The following is a 21772-nucleotide window of genomic DNA, read 5'->3' as shown; positions in this document are numbered from 1 at the left end:
AGGGAAAATAATCCTTTAAGTAAAGTTTTGAAATAGAGAATTTTACAGTAGTGAGTGAGTGACAGTATAACCAGGTGAGGAGAGTTAAGGTGGCAAAGCTCAAGGAGTTCAAAATGTACTTTAAGTGTTAAAGAAAGGAAACAGCCCGCCGTCCGCTAGGGAAAAACATCTTTTCTCCCAAACCCCAGCCCGGAGAGTGGTTTCCGTACCTTGCTCTTCTAAGATTCCGTTGGGCATCTTCTTGTCACTGGCACTGACCACGGCTTTCCTCTGCTTCCTGAACCTTAGGGCACAAGACGCGTTCAGGGTCAGCCCTTCTCGGTGTTCAGGGAGCCCCGAGCCCCCGGCACAGAGATACCCACCACGTGAGCCGGGAGAAGCTGTTCCTGTTGCTCATGGCTGAGCTGCGCCAGGCCCGGCCGCCCGCGGGTCCCCCAGCCCAGCTGCCCGGTGCCCTCTCTGCAAGGCCCACGCCCCGCAGCCTCGAGAAGGCTCATTTCCTCCTCCGAGCCGGTCGGGGCAAGTCAGCAGCCCGGGACACTCCTACCTGAAGAAGTAGGCGGCCAGCAGGAGAGAGAGCAGCAGCAGCAGCGGCAGCAGCAGCCAGGCCAGCAGCGGCTGGGCAGGGCCTGGGTCCCCAGGGCCTGTGGGGGAAAGGACGCCCGGCGGGACTCACTTTACGGTTTGCAAAGTGGTCTCTGTCCATCAGCCCTTCTTCCTGGCCACCAGAACCCCACTTAAGAGCTTGCAAAGTGGTTCCACCATCCCCACGTAGTAATGGACAAACAGCTTTTGTTGTTGCTGTTGACACGGAGAAAGAAACCGGGACTCAGGTGGGGGTGGTGTGAGCTGTCTGAGGCCCCTGGGGTAGGCACAGCAAGGACAGGTCCCCAGACCCTCATGCAGCCCGTGGGCCTGGCTGCCCATCTCCCTGTGCAGGGCTGCGGCTTTCCCTCTAGGGAGGTGGAGGAGGGTGGAGGTGGGGTGCTCGTGGGTCAGCCCCAGCACAGCGCTGAGAACCTGACGTGGTGCAGCCGGGCTCTCAGGGCCGTCAGCTTGGGCAGGAGCCCAGGGCACGGGGAGCCAGCCTGGCCTTTGAGCTGGGTGAGGCCATGAAGGCCTGTCACGCTGTGATTAACCTTCCAGAGATTCCAGCTGCTGATTCCACCTGCCAGAGGGTGTTGCCAGCACCTCCCTCACTCTCCCTTTGTCCTGCACACCTGCCAGCTGACCTTCCTCAGCCAGAGAGACAAGCACATCCCTGCACCCTGCAAAAGAGCCTGCGACTTCCCGAGACCTACCGTGCCCTGTACACCCCAATTCCTGTGGGCACTGGCAGCCTCTTCTTCCTGCTTCTGCCCAACCTGCCACACTGCCCCTCCCTGGCCCAAACGTTCCCACTCCTCAAAGACCCACATTCCAGGAAGCCCTCTGGGCTCCTATCCTGTGAAAACGACAGGATGCTTCAAAGCACAGGCCCTACTCTGCCATGAGTAAACAGGCACTCAGGGTGACTGCCTTGGCTCCCATTTCTGTGGAAGCTCCTCAAAGGTGACAACCAGGCTTCCGAGTCCTCCAGTTCCCAGAGTCCCCAACCCCATCGCTGAGCCCAGGGGAGTCTCCGTGTACTTCCTCTTGAGGGCCATCTTGGGCCCTCATCGATACTCAGGAGCTAGGAGGGTGACAGGGCCCTGTGCCCCGGAACCCCCATGTGTATTCCAAAGGTGACCATGTGATCCTGTGACTTGCCCCTTGGCTGCAGGCTCCCTGGGCTGGGGGCTGGGCCTTCCTCAGCTGTCCTCCACCTCCTGGCACTGGCTCTGCACACTGCAAATGATCCGTGCATATCCTTTTTGCCATGGCATCATTATACTTAGCTCACAGCAACCTCAACTCTTGGGCTCAAGTGATCCTCCTGCCCCAGCCTCCAGAGTAGCTGGGACTACAGGTACCCTCCACAATGCCCAACTAGTCTTTTCTACTTTTTTTTTTTTTTGTAGTGACAGAGTCTCACTTTATGGCCCTCGGTAGAGTGCCGTGGCCTCACACAGCTCACAGCAACCTCCAACTCCTGGGCTTAAGCGATTCTCTTGCCTCAGCCTCCCGAGTAGCTGGGACTACAGGCGCCCGCCACAACACCCAGCTATTTTTTGGTTGCAGTTTGGCCGGGGCCAGGTTAAGAACCCGCCACCCTCGGTATATGGGGCCGGTGCCTTACCAACTGAGCCACAGGCGCCGCCCGTCTTTTCTACTTTTAGTAGAGATGGGGTCTTGATCTTGCTCAGGCTGGTGTTGAACTCCTAAGCTCAAGTAGTCCACCAGCCCCAGCCTCCCAGAGTGCTGGGATAACAGGTATGAGCCACCACGCCTGGCCAGTCCGCCCCTATCTTTGTAATAAGTGATAACATTTTAAGGACTTGAGTGACCATGAGATATGGCTGTTCCCTGAGTGCACAGTTGGCCTGTGATGAGGAGGTGGTTCCTGCCATGTGGTGTGGGCACTGTTAACCTGGTCCTCCCCCCTCACCCCCTAGTCATCCGCTTCCAGGGTGTATCAAGGCTTCCCCCATCTGGCTGGCTGTGCTCAAGGGCCCCGCAGCCTGGCCACTCCCTCAGTCCCCACAGTCAGGTGTTTGTGGCCTTGGCCCCGGGGGGCTGGTTTGCACCCTTCCCATAATTGGGGTGGCACCAGGCTGAGTCTCCCCGTCCTTTTCTTTTGACCATACCCTGCTCACTGTAGATTACTGCAGGGGGACGACCGGGCCTGAGGCTTCCATACCTTTGGCTCTAGAGAGCACTCACTCCCTTCCCACCTTGCCAGGGCTTTGGAGCCATCTCAAGCCTGCTGACTGGGGGACGGCTGAACCTGGGGCAATGCTGAGCCCAGCTGCTTACCAACTCCCAGTTGGGCTCCATCCCTTCCTGGTCAAAAGCAGGCACAAAGCCCACACATTCGGTCCCACGCCTCTCTCCTGTCCCCTGAGAGCATCCAAATGCACACTCTCCCCTCTCCTGGGGCTCTGTGCAGGGAGACTCCCCACTTCTACACTGCACAGAATTGGGCTTTGGGCTCAGTTTCTGCACAGAAGGTGACTCGATTGGCCAGGTTGGGGGGGTCTGCTCAGTCAGGAGGAAAGGGATGCACCCAGCCCCCACCAGCCCATCCCAGCTGCTGTCAGGAGGCTTGAGGGCCCAGCCTCCCGTTCATGCCTGCAGTTACAGGCTGGTGACACCATAGAGCAGTGGTTCTCAACCTTCCTAATGCTGCGGCCCATTAACAAAGTTCCTGTGGGTGGCAACCCACAGATTTAGAACAGCTGCCATAGAGGATGAGAATGAATGACTCAAGCCCCCAAAGGGGCCACACATGTGGGCAGAAGTGATGGGTCACAGGGGCCCTCTGTTTGTAGCCAGCTCTGTTCCGGAGGGCAGAGGTCAGGTTCACAAACCCCATGGCCTCCCAAAGTCAGGCAGTGACATCCCCAGACAGGGCAGGCCTGGTGAGGGCTGAGGAACTGGGGGTCTACTCCCTGTCTGCAGGGGCAGCTGCTCCCCAGGTCCAGCCCACGGGGCCCAGCAGAAGGTTGGCCCACAGTGCCCACTTCTTTCAATTTTCCAAAAGAAGAAATGAATACCTTTATGTAAAAATTTCCTGATTTTTAAATATTGGTGAGTAATTTAATTGAAATATATTTTTTTATAAAACAGTGTGGGCCAGAAAACAAAAACAAAAACACAACTTAGGTAGGTTGTGCTGTGCTGTGCTGTCCTGTGGCTTTGTGTGTAGCGTTCCTGGGAACACCTGTGATCCAGGGAAAACAAAAACACAATTTAGGTAGGTTGTTCTGTGCTGTGCTGTGGCGTTCCTGGGCATGCCTGTGATCCGGGGCGGGGTGCGGGCAGGGGCCTGGGAATTACTCCAGAGTCACATTCTGTTTTCATTCCTCATTGACACGGATCAGATGGGTGGGACAGGGGTGGTGGTGGAAAGGAGCAGGAGGAGCCTCCCCTGGGAGGTGAGTACCCAGGAGGGTCACCGGGAAGCAGTCTTCTTCCTGAATTACCGTCAAAGCCCAGTGCGTATGTACGTGCACACAGATGATGGACACACGCACACCTGCAAATCGTGTTTGTGTGTGCTTGCATGTTTGCTTACAGAGATTCTGGCCCTGAAAATTGAAAACTTAGGCTTGGGTGTGAGTTTGGAGACCAGGACAATGGCAGTCTTAACTGGCACGTGCCCTGTACCTGAGTTCCCATCAACAGCTGGGTCTTTCAGGGACCATCTCGTCTCTGCCACAAAACACAGCTGCTCTCATTGTGTCCCCTACCTTTTGCCTTTCCCTCTCTCTCACCTTCACCTCAAACCTTCTTTCCTTTAAGAGCCCCCAGAGACAGAGCACGTCCATGCGGGAGAGGTGCAGCTCAGCCAGATGCAGGTGGACAGATTAGATGGTGCAGGACCCTGACTCACACGCAAGTTGAAGATTTTCAATTTTCAGGAACCCTTTCTCTTCCAAGAGATAAATATAGTTAAAATTTTGCAGTGTACTTTTTCTGACATTTTCTCCTACAAATTTACATTCATAAATATGCAGGTTTGGCAAATAAATAGATTCATACTACTCTCTCGTTTCATCTAAGGCTTCATGGATTGTAAGAAGTAGTGTTATTTTAAGAACCACTATGAAAGAAAAAAGAAGATACTAATTATAAGTGTGAAGAGCTACTGATTTTAAGACACATCCTGATACAGCAATGTTAAATGAAACCAGCACCAGGGCAATTCTTGGGCTGGCCTTTCTCCTCCGCTGTCTGTCCTGGAGAAGCTTCCATGTCAGCCCCCGGGAGCTTCCTCACTCTGTGCAATAGCTTCTTGGATTCCCAGTTTGGGGACAGACCAAAATGGGATGGACTTTTAGGCTGTTTCTAATTTTTTGCTATTACCTCGAATTCTGAAAATTATATATATTTGTGTATCTCAAAAGTGTTTCTGTAGGAGAGCTCTTTCTGTGTCAGTGCATACCACACAGATTAAATTGTCACAGAATCGCCAAACTGCCTGCCCCAAACTTTCCAACTTCTATGCTCACCCGTAATGCACAATGGAGCCAATTTCTGTTCTCGTGTTAGCGCAATCCTTCCCATTTTGCTCAGTCCATCAGATGAGATGATAATGTCACTTTAATTTTCATTGCTCTAATTTCTAGAGTGTTATGCATTTTTTCATGGTCAGTGAAACCTAATTGATTAACAGACATTTGTATTTCCTGATCATATTCTCTGCGTTTTCCCCTAATCTGTTCTTTTACATATTGGCCTTCAGGAATTCTTCCTATGTAATATGGTTAATGACACTTTCTTACATAATTTGTAAATATTTAACTTCAATTCCTTGTATAAAAAATGTGTTGTGATGAACAGTGAATACATTTCATTCAGTGGGACAATTTCCTGTTTACTGTCAAATGATCTTTCTTTTAGGGATAAGATGACTGTTTAACGAGCAATTCCCAGGGTCAGGTTCCCTTCCAGAATTCTGAGCCTAAGCAGCTGTCTGCACCTGTAGCCTGAGGCCCATTTCCCTCTGGCTGGTGGGACCAACAGCTGCCCCTGAGCAGGGGAGGCCCCAGCAGAAGCTGCTCCGAGGTGTGAGTTTCATAAGTGGTCCTATGCTGGGTGCTGAGATCACATGACTGTCCCTTCTTCCTGAATGTAAGCCCTCCCATCCATGGCAATATTATGAGACAATAATTTTGTTCTCCAATAAACTGAACAGCCTCAGGTGTGAGGTGGGCATCACGCCAACGGTGCTCACAGCGTCAGCTGCAGGAGCACCCTTAGAGCTCCAGCAGAGCCTTCTCTGCCTTTTGGCACAGGGATGCTCTGCTGTGCCGCTCTTGAATGTGAATGGGCACACCCTGGCAGCTTGCCAGCCAGGGCCTCTTCAATGGCCAATTGGTTAGCACTGGGAACCCAAGCCAGGAGTGAAGCTGACAAGCTTCTCTGAACCTCCCTGTAGGTTCAGGGTATCAGCCAGCAGAGCCCAGCTCCCCTCTGCCAGGCACAGAGACTCACGGTCCCCAGGTCTGGAGTGTCCCAGACTTGTGGACACCATCTGATCCCACCTGCAGAGCTGGTTTACAAAGAGTACCACAGGGAAGTAGCTCATATTTGTGGGCGGTTTCTGGTCTTCCTTCTGTGTGGGTTAAGACTTTTGGGGGGTTTTGAGGCAAGGAAAAAAGGTAGGTGACACTGAGAACTGCCCTTCTAGCTGGGGGCTCCATCAGTGAGGGAGCCTCACCTCCTCCCTCACTCACAGCATGTTGGTTCTGGGTTAGAAGACCCTGGGAGGCCCTTGAGCTGGGTGGGGATTGAACCCTCGACCCAGGCTGAAGGGTGTCACCTTCTTAGTATTTTCTGGAGGCAGGCTGCTAACTTTAATCTTCCCTGAGCCTTGCTATGACCAAGTAATCTTAATTTTATGTGCCAACTTGACTAGGCCTTAGTTGCCCAAGTATTTGCTCAAACCTTATTTAGGGTGTGACTGGGAGGGTGTTTTGGATGAGACTAATATTTGAATTGATGGAACAAAGCAGATGGGCTTCCCAATGTAGGTGGCCCCTTTAGTCAGTGGAGGACCCGAATGGGGCAAAAAGGCAGATCGTCTCTCAGGAAAAGAGGATTCTCCTGCCTGACACCCTCCAAATGGTGACATCCAGTTTTCCTGGGTCCACAGTAGCCTCACAGTCTCTGGACTTGAACTGTCAGCTGTGCAGGCTTTAGATGTGGCAGCCTCCATAACTGCATAATTCGGTCCTTATAACAAATATGTATAGACTCTTATCTCCTTATTAAAATATATGTATACATATAAAAGTTCCAATTCCTTTATATATGTATGTATATATTCCGTTTCTCTGGAGAGTCCTGGCTAACACACAGTTTTGCAGAGTTAGATCTCTGGAGCTGGGGGGATGGAGCACCATTCTAAGGTGGGGAGGACCTGGCACCAGCTCTGGGACAGAGGGAGGGACTGGCCTTAGCTGTTTACAGGCTCCTCCTGATGGTCCCATGGGAGGTGTTGGCCACCTTGGAGAGGCCTACAAGTCTGCAGGGAAGGCACGAAGTGGCCAGGAAGTCCTCACCCCCTCAGACCCGGGCTTCTCTCTGTGGCGGGCATCATCTAAGAGCGAGACCATGGACCGAAGAGTCAACCCTCTGGTCAGGAAGAGACCGGCCTGATCTCCCGCCACCCAGACCCAGTCCTTCCTGTGTGGAAGATGACACCACAGTCCAGCCCGGGGAGTGTCCTCAAGGCAGTGGTCCCCTTCACACTCACAGCAGTGCCCAGGGGAGGGGCAAGACCCCCGGCCACTCGGCTGTTAAGCGGCCGAGCTGGAACGTGCACCCCGCCGTTCCCTCTTCGTTCTTCACCTCCTTCCTCTCTTCCTCGTCCTTCTTTTAACTTTGCATATTTCTTTATTTCATTGAGATATGATTTATGTATCACTAAATGCGCCCTTTTAAGCTTATAATTCAACATTTTTTTTGTAGAGTCACAGAGTTGTGTAACCCTTAGCATAACCCAGTCCTAGAGCATCTCCATCTGCCCCGTAAGATCCTCCGTCCTGTCTGTGCTCACACCCCATTCCGACCCCAGTGATTGCCCACCTGGACGTTTCCTATCCACGGACTCCTGTGATGTGTGGTCTGTTGTGCCCAGCTCCTGCCACTGACCGTGGTTGCCTGTGTAACTCTGCACTCTTCCATGGCTGTGCTCTTCTGTAGTGCCTTCTCTTTCCCACACCCCTCCTCCAAGTGACTCCCAGGCTTTGCAATATCTGCACCTCTAAAAGGTGAGGACTCTGGTTTGCTTTAAATAAACCTTACCACGATAGCAGTGTCTCGCCTGAAGGCTTAACAATAAGGTCTTAAATTAACAGCACCAACTATTACGTCAGTGTTTACCCCTGTCACCTCATCCATGTGTGTTCATGGTTGGCTTTCTGCACAACGTGACTTTTTGAAATGTTTAACCCTTTTGTTCTCCCACTTCTCCCCTAGGCTGACACCAACTCCTAGCAAGGGTGTAATAGGTTTGTCACCTCCAGAGTGTTAAGCTTCACTAAACAAACACTCACCAAACTGACTTTCTTAGCCCACCTGTTTCTATAGTCACAAAATAGTACAGAGCAGAGAGGGAGCCAGCCAGCCTCTCTTCTCTCCCCCGATGCCTCCATCACCCCTGAACAGTCCCCAGAGCTCAGGCAGTGGCAGCACAGGTGACAGTGGGTCCTTACCTGACGTTGTGGTGGTCCAGTTGCTCTCTGCTGTGGTGGTCTCGTTGCCCTTGAGAGCCCTGGCGAGTGGCAGGCTAACGCCCGCCAGCAGGAAGGGACAGAAGGGCTCCATGGTGGACCTGCGGAGAGCAGGGACAGGCTCAGAGGACTCACCCATGGGCCTTTGACAAAGCTCAGGGCTTCCCTTGAGCCAAGAGCTTGGCCTGTCACACTCACGGATCAGCTCCCTGACCCTTCTCAGTGTGAAGGGGATGCTGTCACCATGACCACTCACCAGTTCCAAGGAGGGACCATGCTCTGAGGCCCAAGCAGGGACTTGGACCCAGGGAGACGGTGTCTCAGACCCTGCCGTGCCCACAGGTGGCCCAGTCTGGGATGCCAGGCCCTTTACTCTCTGCCCTCCACTTCTCCCCAGGTGACCCCACTTCCCACCCAAGCCCTGTTCCCTTGTCATCCTGTGTCTTCGCCCTTCTCTCTCTCTGCTCCAGGAAACGTGATCTCTTCATTAGGAAGCCACTGCAGTCTGGAAGGCAGGCTCATCTCCTGGCGAGGTGTCCCCTGCTCTCTGCTCCCCCCTACACTCTGGCTCTGGCTCTGGCCCCTCTGCCCAGCCTCACATCTGACTGCGCTCATGCCCAGATGCCTGGGGGAGCAGAGGTCATCTCGATAGAGCAATTTGGCACCTTGGGAACAGAGGTAGCATTTATTGGGGGAGAATGGGGGTCCACTGGGGAAGATGACAATTGTAAAAGGGCTCAACACAGAGGAAGGCTCCTTCACATTGAGGCCCATGGGCGGTCACCTCCTGCCCCACCTGGAACTCCATTTTGCCCAAATATCTTAGATCATTAGTAAACATAACAGGGACTGCTTGGTGGCATAGGAACCCTCCCAAGAGGCCCAGTGGTGGGGCAGGGTGGGTGGTTGACACCTGCTTTGCTGGTGACAGCGCAGATGCACAGTCGAGAGGGCCTCTTCCCTGTTTCCCGTCCACTAAACCCCATCCAAGGTCAGCCTGGGACACCCTGTCCCCACCGACAGCACTTTCCTGCAGGAAGCCACCCTCCCGGATGTGAATGGACCCCATTTCAGGACTGAGGCCAAGACACATTCATCACTGGGGCTGCCGGGGCGGTGAACGCTGATGCTTGTAATTAGAGACGGCATCTAAATGAACGTGAGAAACCCTAATTGTTTTTCCGTAATCGCTGCTATTAAGATGGAACCATTACAAGCACACGATGACAATTAGCTCAGAGCAGCTATAACAGAAACACTCCGCACTTTCTCTGCCTTCCTCTGTTTTATTTCCCAAATAGGCATTTTAGATCACAAAGTGAGCCGTGTACACACTAACAGCTCTCCCTGCGTGAGCACCTACTGTGCACTGGGCCCTCTAAATGGAATTATCCCCCCAAGGGCTCAGAAACGGAGGCTCCTGGAGAAGAAGGCACCGCGGGAGAAGAAGGTACCGCGGGAGAAGAAGGTTGCAGGACACGGAGGGGCTGTGATTCGAACCCAGGAGGACGGGAGACAAAGGCCCCACCCCCTCCACACTGCCCTGGCCCTTCCATGATAGGCAGCTCTGCATATGTTTTCACACATGGTTTTCTAAAACATTATCGCACGCTGCCTGGATACTTTTAATACACTTGGGTAAACTACAGAGTAATTGATAGGGCAGTATTTATTGGCATAATGCAACTCCAGAAATGCAGACTTCCTGGTTGCCCCATCTTTTCTTATCTCACACATTAATTTGACAATCCTCCTCTCCAAATGCTCCCTGATCTAAGAGAAGGCTGACATCAGAAGGACAGAGATCAACCCCTTCATCTATTAGGCTCTCGGGGCTGAAGCTCTCCCCAGAGAGGCAGGTGATTTTTCCAGGTGTGACCAGCAGAGGGCGATAAACTGCGCAGCATTAAAAATCTGTCCCATCACCTGCCCTGTTACTGCCCTATGTCCAGGCCAAGGCCAGTAACCCCGTGCCCCTCCCTGGCCATTCACTCTCAAAGACACAGACACAAATCCATACACAAATAATGCATGAATCAAAACCCAAAAACATGAAGAATTTTAAGGACTTGCATTTAATCAGTATCTGTTGTGAGCCTACCAAATCTAAGTACTCGTATATAGGGCAAAAAATATGTGTGATCTCCAGAACTGAGGTGATCAAAATAGGCTATTTCTGACAAAGCAGATTTTAATTTTACTCCCTTCAAAAGTCAACCAGCTATCAACTTGATTAGAAATATGTCTTTTTATTCCATGTGATGGCTTTTGAAATATTTTTCATTGGACAACGACTTGGACCCCAGCCTGCGAGACCCTGGGCTTGCAGAGATGCAGGGATGCAGCACGTCTCTGCCCCGAACCTGCTCCCTGAGGTGGAAGGGCAGTGGAAAAGGGACCAGCCGGTACCTCCAATGCCGTGCTCTGGAGATGGGCCACAGTGGCAAGGAACAAGGTGAGGGAATAGTGATTCCAACAGGCCAGTTCATTAGCACTTCCCCAGAAATGAAGCATTCAGAACTGTTTGGAGAAAGCAAAAGGGACATGGGCCAGGGGACAGAGGCATGAAGGAAGCCCCGTCAGGACCTATTGTCCTGGCAGTTCACATTTTGGACTGCTGCACCTGTAGTGTATGGGGAAGCCGGGACGAGGGAGGATGGACAGTCCGGGGCCAAATTGTGAAGGCCCTGGCATGCTACCTATGTTAGAGCTAGGCTTACTCCTAAGGGCTCAGTTTCCCTAACAACTTACATTGTTACAATTCCTGGAAGGTCCTAAGGGAAGATGCCCTCATTCCTGGGCCCAGCTCCAGATGTTGGAAATCTGAACATCTGAGGAGTAATCTTTTATATAGACTGGAGTTATTTAGGTTAAAACCCTAGCTGTGAGCAAAGTTTCAAGGGGGAACCCTGGAAGCTGGAGCTCAGCTCCTCCCTCAGGGCAGGCATTTGCTGCCCCAGAGTGGTGCTGGGTTTGGAGGAATGGAGAATCTCAGACCCACCCCAGACCTGCCACCTCTTAAGATCCCTGGGTAGTTCCCATGCTCACATTTGGGGTGCACTGTTTGAAGCTAGTGGGGCCAAGGGGGGCTCAGTGGGGGTAGTGGGACTGGGAGAAGGAATGGGTGAGAGGGTTTCAAAGGTAGCCTCCATGCAAGGGTGTCAGTCAGGTGTGGGTGACAGGTGGGTTCCAGTCATATTTGGGTTCCCATCTTGGAAGGTGGAGTGGGAGCAGCCTCATTATCAGCTGAGATGGGGACCGGGGTCCCCAGTGTGAGGGCAAAGATGGTTTTCAACCTGAAACACAAGGCGATAATGCCAGCTGTGATTTGGGGACCTCCCAGGAGGCACGACAAGCTACCTGAAGCTCTGAGACAACTGAGCTCATCAGCCCTCACCAAAGCCCCATGAGCAGTGTCCAGCAGGCCCTCGGGTGGAGATGACACGCAGATGGAGTGAAGTTTCAGAGGACAGTGGGCCAGTCTAGGGGAGACTGCCCATAGGAATTGAGTCTAGGGTCTGGGGCTTGATTGGGAGAGGTGGTGATGGGTGCTGTGTGTGCCTGAGGGGTCAGGGGACTGCCCAGAGAGGAAGGCCAGGCTCCAGGTGGAAGGCTGAAGGAAGTCAACACACCAGGGACAGAGCAAGGGAGCTGGGCGGGAGACCGGGCAGGAGGCAGATAGGTGGACGTGGACGGCTCTGGGCAATACTGGGATTCTCCTTCCCTCTCAGTGTCCCCTCTCTGGGGAGCCTCGCTCCCTCCACTCTCGGCACTCATTCCCACCAGCTTTTAACATTGAGCCACCTGAGACAGAGGTTTGCCTCCCGGGGACCACCCTACCTGGGGCTGTGTAAGGAGATTCAGGTGCTGAAGCTCTAGACCAGTCTGGGGTTTCCTGGGAGCAGGAGCTGTCTCTCATGCCCCCATTCCCATTCCTAGCCCCTGACTTCTTCCCCACTTGCCTCCCCAATGACTAGGTCTCTCAGGACATTTGAGGTCAAGGAGCCATCCTGCTCCCAGGGACCGGAAAGTGCCCTGACCAGCTGGCAGGGCATACAGCAGTGGGCTGAACCACACTGCCCCCTGCAGGCCCAAGAGGGTAGTGCTTTCCCTCTGCAGGCAAACCCCTCACCTGTCTGGTCAGCACGTTTGTGTGATCAGCACCTGTGTGGCCAGCACACGTGGCTCTTTTGCTCTTGATTATGAAACAGATGCAGTTCCTTCACAAGGAAGTAGGAGATAATGATTTGGGAGTCACGCTCAGGTTTTAAAGCCACTGCATGTAAGAAAAGCCTCTGAAATGGGTGCCGTGTAACTTCTCATCAAACCAGATTCCTGTGAGAGTGGAGGAGGGCTGGAACAATTAAAGCTATATGCTTCCTTAAAACAAATACGGACCAATGATTTCATTTTATTAAACTGGGAGCCTATTAAGTAGTTCTATTTACAGACCATTTAAAAAAATTTAATGTGGATAGGCCATTAATAAAAACTTTCTAAAACAAAAATTAATAGATCTGTAGCCATTGTAGCAATATTTAAAAAAAAACTTTTTATGCTGATTATCTAAAAATAAAATGAGAATGTAAACAAATACTTATTTTTGATACACATTTACTTTCTTAGCTTTATCTGTCAATAGTAAGTTTTTCTTTTAGTATATTTTTAAGTGTCCCTAATGTTTTAATTTTCTCATAAAATGGCCTGCAATTTTTTTTCAAATTAGCATTTTTGAGCTTTTACCATTTAATTCACTTTATTCCTTCCTTGCTTTTGTAGGAATATGTTTTAATGTCTTCTTGTTCATAATCTTTGCTTTCAATAATTGAAAACTCTAAAAGTTTCAAAAGCTGAGAGAGTGTGTGTGTGTGCAGTTGGATGCGTTATTTGTTGAATTTTTCTATAATATAGTCGCATTAGTTTAGAATTAAAAGCAACCAACATTTACGGCCTTTTTTGCAGAAAAGTTCAGCATCTTTACAGGACACTCAGGTCGAGTGATTCTCTAAATGCCTAAACATTTTTAAAATCTGATGGACAATGGGCAGGGAAGAGAAGTGCAGACTACCACGCTGATGCATTTTTAAAAATTCAGCATCAGCCTCATTATCATGACTTTACAGTTCAGTCACTCTGTGTATGTATAACTGTTTATAAATTTTGACATCTACAACTTCTGTTTTAACTGATAACATATCAAGCATGTTTGCACACAATTTTAAATGATTTGAACACCACAATTGATTCCAAGTATAACACATTTACCACAAATGCTGAGCTTTACCAGCATTTATATCCCTATATTCATAATGTTCACATAGATGATTTTGTCATCAGAGTTAGTCTTTCACTGGACGCCCAGTGACATTAGCAATAAAGTTAAGGGTTCATCTTTGACAGAGGAACTCCTAACTTGAATTTGGATTCCATGAAATGGATGAAAAAATAAAACCACTACTGGCGTGAACCAATTTGCTGTTTGAAAACGACACTAACAACTCTAACGCTGGCATCAGCTGAGGGTTTGTGAAGTTATTCTACTCCTGGAGTGTTAACAGTCTTTACTTCACCTTCTGTGAGTATGCAATGAAATTCTGAATTGAAGGAGAGAAAAATTAACTGAGAACAGTCATTCGATCTAGACGAAAAGTCAGGTGGCAGTGTGCAAGGCATGCCTGCATCTGCAGTCTTCCTCTTCAGGCACAGGGGCCTACTGGCCACTTAGTGAACCTTGAAATTCTCTTCGCAGCTTTTCTTTTTTTCTTTCTGGCTTCTGTGTGGCCAGCGATATCATTATAGCCCCCAAGGTAGATGGTAAATGTTGATATTGATAGCTGCTTGTGTAAATTATAATAAATTTGAACTTTATCACTAACTTTCTTACTTCCTTTGCCTTTTTATTTTACTCCTGACCCACAGGTTTAATGCAAATTCAAAAACTGTCACCAAAACAATTTAAATAAAGAGTTGTAGATTCACCCTATAAGCTAAATAAATGCCCAAGCGGGTGTAGGAAAAGAGTTCAGACTATTCACATAAATCCAACCACAAAACTCTTCAACCTCTTGTTCCTAAAAATATCTAGAAACACCCAACCTGCAATTTCTCATGTTTCCCACAGGGTCTGATGACCAGTGGCTTTTCACAGCCCCGACATGGGCCACAGCTCAACTGGTGGGTGTGGCCAGTGGCCAGAGAAGCCCCAGTCTGGAGGACTTCTCCCAGCAGGCCATGAGGCTGGAAGGAGTCAGCATCACATCCGCTCTTGTCCAAGTGCATTTCTTCTCTTCTGGCTTGCCTGTTGTCCTTGAAGAAGTGTCACTAAGGTCACATTAGGAAAGGGTGAGGAGAAGAGAGAAGTGTGGCTGCTGATTTAGTCACTGCTAAAGAGATTTCTGATTTAGTCACTGTTAAAAGAGACTGTTTCCTGCACATGTGTTTCCCATCCTCTGATGAGACCATGGCAGATGTCCACCGAACCTTCCTGGGTTTCATTAATACAAGCATCATTTCATCATCAAAAGTTTAATTTTTTCCCAGGGGCAGTGGCTCATGCCTATAATCTAAACCCTTGGAAGCTTGAACTTAGGAATTCCAGATCAGCCTGAGCAAGAATGAGACCGTCTCTACTAAAAATAAAAAACTATCTGGGCATTGTGATGGGTGCCGTAGTCCCAGTTACTCTGGAGATAGGAGGATCACTTGAGCCCAGGAGTTCTGGGTGAGCCCCAGGCCACGCTGTATCCAGCCCACTTTGGATCAGGCCTCTAAAAAATGGTGAGGGGTGGACTAAACTTTTGTGGCCACATGTAGAGCATGCCTTTGATTTCTAAGAAGTCTGTTTTGTTGCTAGTTGAGTGAACCCCTATAGACTTACAGGTACCTGTTGGTCTGATTATTTGAACATTCATTCATTCATTCAGCAATATTTAATGAGAGTAGACTGTTTGCCAGAATCTGGAGAGACAATAATCACTGCCTCTGCCCTGCCCCATCCTGAAACTTCTACCCGTTCAGAGACAGAAGAACTTAGTATGGAGAAGGCAGCTGAGCGGCGCTGGGATGAGACATGCAGGGTGGTGGCAGTAACCAACACACCTACTGTCCGTGGCTCACCCAGAGAACACGAAGTTTACAGAGTTCCTATCGCTGGGCAAAGACAGAAACGAACCGAATATAGCTAGACCTTTATTGGCTCAATTTTTCTCCATCCTTCCTGTCTTCAAAGAACAAAGCAAGGGCCCCTGGAGACCTATAAGTGGTAACTCTTCCCTCCTGAACAGGGGTCACATAAAACCAGAGGGGAAACAAAGGTTTTGTCGCCTAATCTCAGGTATTAGGCCACAAGGTACAATGCCTCACAATGTCTCACGACCGCTCAGTGTTACCAATGTTTATTTTCTTCCTGCCTTTGCAGTAGCTAGTCGCCATTTTAAATAAGATGTAACAGCACCGAATCCTTTATTCATTAAAAATTACCACCTAGGATTGCTTGAGCTCACGAGTTCAAGACCAGCCTGAGAAAAAGTGAGACCCCATCTCCACTAAAAGTAGAAAAATTGAGGCAAGAGGATGGTTTGAGCCCAACAGTTGGAGGTTGCTGTGAGCTATGACACCATGGCACTCTGCTACCCAGGGTGACAGCTTGAGACTCTGTCTCAAAAAAAAAAATTACCATCTAAGCAGTGGCCTCTGATTCTGTTTGGGATAGTGTTTGGATCTTACCTATTATTACAGAGTGGACTATTTATGATCAGGAAAAAGTACCCTGAGAACAGCAAGGTTACCTCTACAGATATTAAAATTAACAGACTCCAAAGATACTACCCTCGATACTTTTGAAGTCAGTTACTTTTTCAGTGAGAAACTGCCATGATCCTAATAGAAAACACTATTGATCTTCACAGAATAGTCTCACGTCATCCATGGAGGACACGTTCCAAGACCCCCCAGTGGATGTCTGAAACCTGGGATAGTAAGTACTAAGCCCTATACTAAGCCCTATATATTCACATAGACCATGTTTTGTTCTATGCATGTAGGCTGATGAAAAAGTTTAATTTGTAAATTAGGCATAGCAAGAAATTAACAATAAATAATGAAACAGAAAAATTATAATTATACGCTATAATAAAAGTTATGTGAATGTGATTTCTTCCAAAATATCTCAGCAGACTGTGCTTGCCTATTTTGGGACTGTGGCTGGCCACGGGCCACTGAGACCCTGAATAAGGGGGCCTATTGTACAGCAAATGCAGACAGTGACTTCCACTGCCAGGGAAAGGCGCTCAGATTAGATTTCATTCACTTCACTATTGTATTATCATTTGTATGAAGTTCAGGTGCCCCAGCTTGCCAAGAATGATTGCGATATCAAGGAGAGATGGTAGTTTCTTTCTAACTCAGCTATCATTGCCAGGCCCTTGTTCACATGACTCTCATGGGCAGACACCCTCCTCATCCTCTTTCGGTTGGCATTTCATCCCCTTCCAGGGCCACTCCTGGCTTTCACCACCAACTCCTGGCCCCAGACATCTCAGCTGGTCATGCCACCTGCCACTCTGTGGCTCCCTGTCTGCTCCTCTCTCTGAACTTGAATGTGCGCTCCTGGGAGTCAGAGCCCTCTCATGGTGTTGCATTTCCTGTACAGGGAGGGCAGTGTTCAGAGCAGCAGCGCCCTGCAATGGCAGGTGTGTTGCCAGGAGAAGGGGGGGTGTCTGTGCCATGGGAAGGCAGTGTTGAGCAGGGCTGGCTGGTCCCTGGGCTTCTCCTGACAGACCATTGATGATGCACCTGCCGGGCACTTTCTTTGCAGGTGCATTTCATCACCTGCCTGAAGAACACCCACTGGGCCATGGGGTTTCCCTTGCAGGTGCGTGGATGCTGTGGGAGGCACATTTCCTGTTTCCACCACACCTGGAGGCAGGCCTGGCCCTGCCCGATTCCCAGCCTACGCGTCCGCTCAGGTCCTGTCCCAGGGAACAGGTGCACTGGCTGCCCCTGGGACGCAGGTGCTACAGATTCAGGAGGGCCGTGCCTGGAAGGGGGCATCGTGAGAGCACCCCAGGGCTTCAGAAATATGATCTAGACACTTTCAGAGTGATAACTGAGTAAAAGCCAGCTCCTCGGCCTTGTGACCTTCATTTGACTTTATCTGGGCTGTGTCAGTAAATCACTTCATGACGTCTTTCAAACAGGAGCCATAAAGAAACCAGTACCTCTGTCACTGCTTTCACGGGAGATGCTATGGTGGGATGACAAGTTAACATCCTGTACTTGAATGCTTAAAAAGCTGTTGCTGCCACCTGGGGTTGATTTGCCTCAGCAAATATGCCAATCACCTGGGCACAGCTCTATCGGTGATCAATACCCAAATGCATATTATTCAATTGCTCCTGAAAATCGAGGATAATTAGACTGGAAATTGAAGCCCTTGGAAACTGATGTAGAATCAACATCGAAGTCACAGGAAGATGCTGAGCCACCAGCAAAAAGCAGCCTCATGGTTCTAAAAGATGCAGCAGGAAGCTCAGAACTAGGATTATTTTTGTCTGTGCCTCTTGACCTTCCTTCTCTCCTTCATAGCACACACCCTTGGTCCTGTAACAGGTGTTGGTGAGACCTCTGGCACAGTCCCTCAGGAGGTCCCTGTACGGCACTGGCCAATGAACAGAACAGGAGATGGGTCATTATTGACCATTAATTGCTGTGGAGAGCGTCCTGCATGCTGAGGGCGCTGAGGATGGGAGTTTGACTTCCTTTCAGGGCTCTGACTGCGCTAATTCAGACGCAGGCTGTGTTCTCTGAGTGCCCCCTCCCAGGGAGCTGCAGGCGAATGGTCCCAAGGTCACACACGGCTGCTTAACAATGCCCAGGTGGACTGGGGTGTGTCAATTCAGTAAACATCTCTAAACACCTGGGGGTTTGCTCCATGCCATGGAGGCTCACAGGATGCCGGGGTCCCCATCCCTGACCCAAGGAGGTCACTGTCTCTAGACCCTTGCATGGCACATGGAACTTGAGATGGAGGGTCCCCAAGCCGGCGATAGGGAAATCGAAGGGCACAAATTCTCTCTTGTGGAGTTTATTGCAATTCTACTGGAAAGATGCTATTTACAGTATTGAGAGACGATTTGAGCAGCCCTATCAAAGCACACAGCTTCCTCCAAATTCTATCACTTCTATCTTTGAGAATGTAGCAGTGGTCACTGTACAGAGACAATTGCTCTGGGCATGGGCAAAGCTGTACTGATCACCTTGACCGCCCTCATGGTCCAGATGCAGAGGGGCAGGGCCCTTCTACTTGCCTGCCCAATTTTGCTGGTCAAATTGCTTTAAAAAATAAAGTCTATTAAAAAGAACAAAAATTCTTGCCCCCTTCCTTCCTACCCTCATAGCTGAAGCCAGACTTCTCCTTGCGGCCAGCTCGAGTAAGGACCCACCACTCTTCCTGCTCCACAACGTCCCCTCGCCCTGCCCCTGCAGACTCGCCAGGCCTCTGAGTCCTGTTTCTGTGGCTCCCAGCTGTCAATGGACACCCCTCCTCACTTGTCGGGTCAAATTCTTCTTCCCACATTGCCCTTGGAGCTGTGCCAGCCCTGGGACTCTGCTTTCAGCTGGCTGAGTAACCACCTGATTCAGAATGGGGTGCAGGCTTTTGAGCCCGGGCCTTGCCACTCACGGGCCTGAGCCGTGAGCCCCTCAGCTCTTTCTGGCCTGCATACAGTAGGTGCTCCATGCGTGCGCATGGACAGCCTTGACTTCCATGCCCTGGGATGTGCTACATCCTCACCCACATTTCTAGAGCCCTTTCAGAGTAAAGAGGAGTTGGGAAGAACTTTGTGAAACTCTGAGTGTCAGACCAGGGCACAGACCACTCAGCCAAGGCAGGAGGACTGTCAGCAGTGTGCTCTGTGACTGCGGTCTGAACACGATGAACAGGTTCCTCTAACCTGCATGTGAAAAGGTGAAGTCATGGCAGTGAATTCAAAACGGTGGCATTTCAGGGCCACTGGGTGGGCAGCAACTTAGCGGGATGAATGGGGACCTCTCTCCCAGCCTCTGGGCCCCCCTGCCCCACAGAAACAACTGCTGGCTGGGAACATGTTTCTCTACCCAGGGTTAATAAAGGGTCAGATTCTGTAACGCGGAAGGTGCAAATCAGCCTGCTGACCAGATGTGACCCAGACCGCTGGGCGTGACCTGTGCTGTGCTTTAAAAGATTTTTATTTTTTAAGGCACAATCACAGACTAAAATGTGGACTTTAAGCGTACAGCCTCGTGCTTTTTGACAAGCACATGCTGTGCACCCCCATGTCATCTGTGCCCCGACTAAGAGCAAGACCTTTGCCACTACCCTGGAAACGTCCTGCAGGCTCCTGAAAAGTCTCCCGCACAGCCCAGACACACCCCTCCCTGACGGCTGCCCACCTCCAGAGAGGCCTTGTTCCGCCTGCTCCTGAACGTCCTGGTAGGAGCAGTGTGGCACCTGCCCTCTGCCTACAGTGGGTTCCTCAGCCCTACTGCTTTCAGGCTAGTCGTGGTGGTCTGGGGCATCAATGGCTCACCCCTGCCACTGCTGACCAGTGTCTGTCCTCAGGCGGCACCCGATCCGTGTTCTCATTCACCGCTTCACACACTTTGGGCTGTTTCCGGTTTGTTTGCTTTCATGAACAAAGCCACTGTGAACACCCGGGCCCAAGCATTTCTGTGGACAAATGTTTGTCATGGGTTCGCTGGGTTGCAGGAGTAGGTATCTACTCACATTTTTTTTTTTTTTATTATTTTTTATTAAATCATTACTTTGTACAATGACACATTTATGGGGTTCAGGGTACTGCTTCGATATACAATGTGAAATGCTTACATTGAACTAACACATCCATCACAATTATACACATTTCTTAATAGTTTTGAAATGTACCACTGCATCATGCACATTAGGTGAGGTCCCCCCAAATACCCTCCCTCCTCCCATGTCCTCCCTCCCCTCTCTCTCCTCTTCCCTTCTACTTTCTGGACTATAGTTAAGTTTTTCCATTTGTATGAGTGTGTAGGTGGTTATATATTGATTTCATAGTAGTATTGAGTACATTGGATACTTTTTTTCCCATTCTTGACATTTTCTAAGGTTTTAAATTAGTTTGAAACATTTCAAAGTGGGGGGTCTTGCATCAAAGTCTGAAGATTTGTCTTTTCTTGGGAAGACCAGGTGTGGCCTGCATTCCTGTGTAACCTTGTGGGCTGGAGAGTGCCAAGGTGGCCTCTACCCTCCCCCATGGTGGTGTTGCCCCACCAGCCTCCTTCCTTCTGCAGCCCATGGCTGCCACCCCACAGGTGGATACCTGGCTACAAGGTCTGGTTTAAGTGGCTCTCCAAATGCAGAGGGCATATCTGAGCTATCACCAGAGTCTCAACTCCAACAAACCAGTTCAAAGTTGGGTTTGGGACGGGTCCGGGTGGAGCCTGATTTCCTTGTCTGGACTCAAAGCAACAAGTTCCAGTTAATCCCATGTGAAATGTTTCCTCTTCAGGTCCCCACCTGAAAAACCTGGGAGGATTTTTAATTTGGTTCAGTCTTCCTTAAAGTGCTGTAGATGCACAAATTTTAATCTTCCTTTATTAAAAATGAATCCACCCTCCTCGCTTGGGTCTCCTGTGCAAATATCTAATTAGGGCAGGAGCTTGGCCCAGCCTAACAGAAGTGTTCCCGTGTCACCCTTGACACACGTTGGAAGGAAACAACTTCAGAGAATTGCCGCCACCTTCTGAAGAATGTTAATTGGGCCAAACAATGTGCATGAATTATTTATAAATTGTCCTCTGGTTATTTGGTGAAAAAAATGCCCCCCAATTGCAACTAAGGAAAGAACCCTCCATAGTTTATGCTTCAGAAAAGCTGCCTCAGAAGCCCCTGGACACCCCGACTGTGAGGGCAGGCACAGAGGTGCTCGGTGGGGATGCCTGGGGCAGGGTCCCTGCTGAAGCCCTGCTCCACTTCATACTTGCTGGGCTGGTACAGCTCCCGCTTTGTGGGTGCAAGAAGCTTCCATCAACCTCCAGCCTGAATTATCCCAGCTGTCCCAGGCAGGCCTGACTGGACGCCATGAGCGATTTCACAGCCCCTCAGCTTATGCTCAGCCACTTTGGGAAGGGGGGCCCAGCTCCTCTCCCAGAGCTGGGATGATCACAGCACAGAGAGTACTAGCAATCCGGTCCAAGTCACATACCAAGAGGATGGCACAGGCAGGGCCACACTCGAGCCCACTGAAAGTCAATCCATGGGAGCCTTTTGCTTTTATCCATTCATTCTTCATTCATTCATTCAACTCCTTACTGACACCTTCTTATGTTCATCAGTGAAAAAAACAAACATATCCCTCTCTTTAGAAAATTCCCTTTACACACTCGTCAGTTCAGGCCACTATGAGAAAATAACTTAGATTGGGTGG

General features: G+C 50.0%; 1 protein-coding gene across 14 annotated transcripts in view; it reads right to left on the bottom strand.

Moving 5' to 3' along the window:
• The window catches only part of PTPRE (protein tyrosine phosphatase receptor type E), a 158750-nt gene that overhangs the window by 32403 nt on the left and 104575 nt on the right, over positions 1 to 21772 (bottom strand). For 9 of the 14 annotated variants that reach the window (XR_008378881.1, XR_008378882.1, XM_053584639.1 and 6 more), the window contains 3 exons: positions 8304 to 8422; positions 548 to 644; positions 210 to 283 (listed from right to left, as the gene is read on the bottom strand). Coding sequence is in view for 12 of the 14 variants with exons in the window: in XM_053584629.1 (XP_053440604.1) it covers positions 210 to 283; positions 548 to 644; positions 8304 to 8422 (290 nt within the window). In the remaining 2 variants the exon portion in view is untranslated. Of the gene's footprint in view, positions 1 to 209; positions 284 to 362; positions 494 to 547; positions 645 to 1301; positions 1402 to 4355; positions 4470 to 8303; positions 8423 to 21772 lie in introns of those variants that run through there. The other 5 variants (XM_053584638.1, XM_053584640.1, XM_053584636.1 and 2 more) reach the window with 5 other exon arrangements.

Source organism: Nycticebus coucang, chromosome 3 (genome assembly GCF_027406575.1).
Source record: "Nycticebus coucang isolate mNycCou1 chromosome 3, mNycCou1.pri, whole genome shotgun sequence".
In the NCBI taxonomy this organism is placed as follows: Eukaryota; Metazoa; Chordata; class Mammalia; order Primates; family Lorisidae; genus Nycticebus; species Nycticebus coucang.
This window is presented reverse-complemented; position numbering and strand designations above follow the sequence as displayed.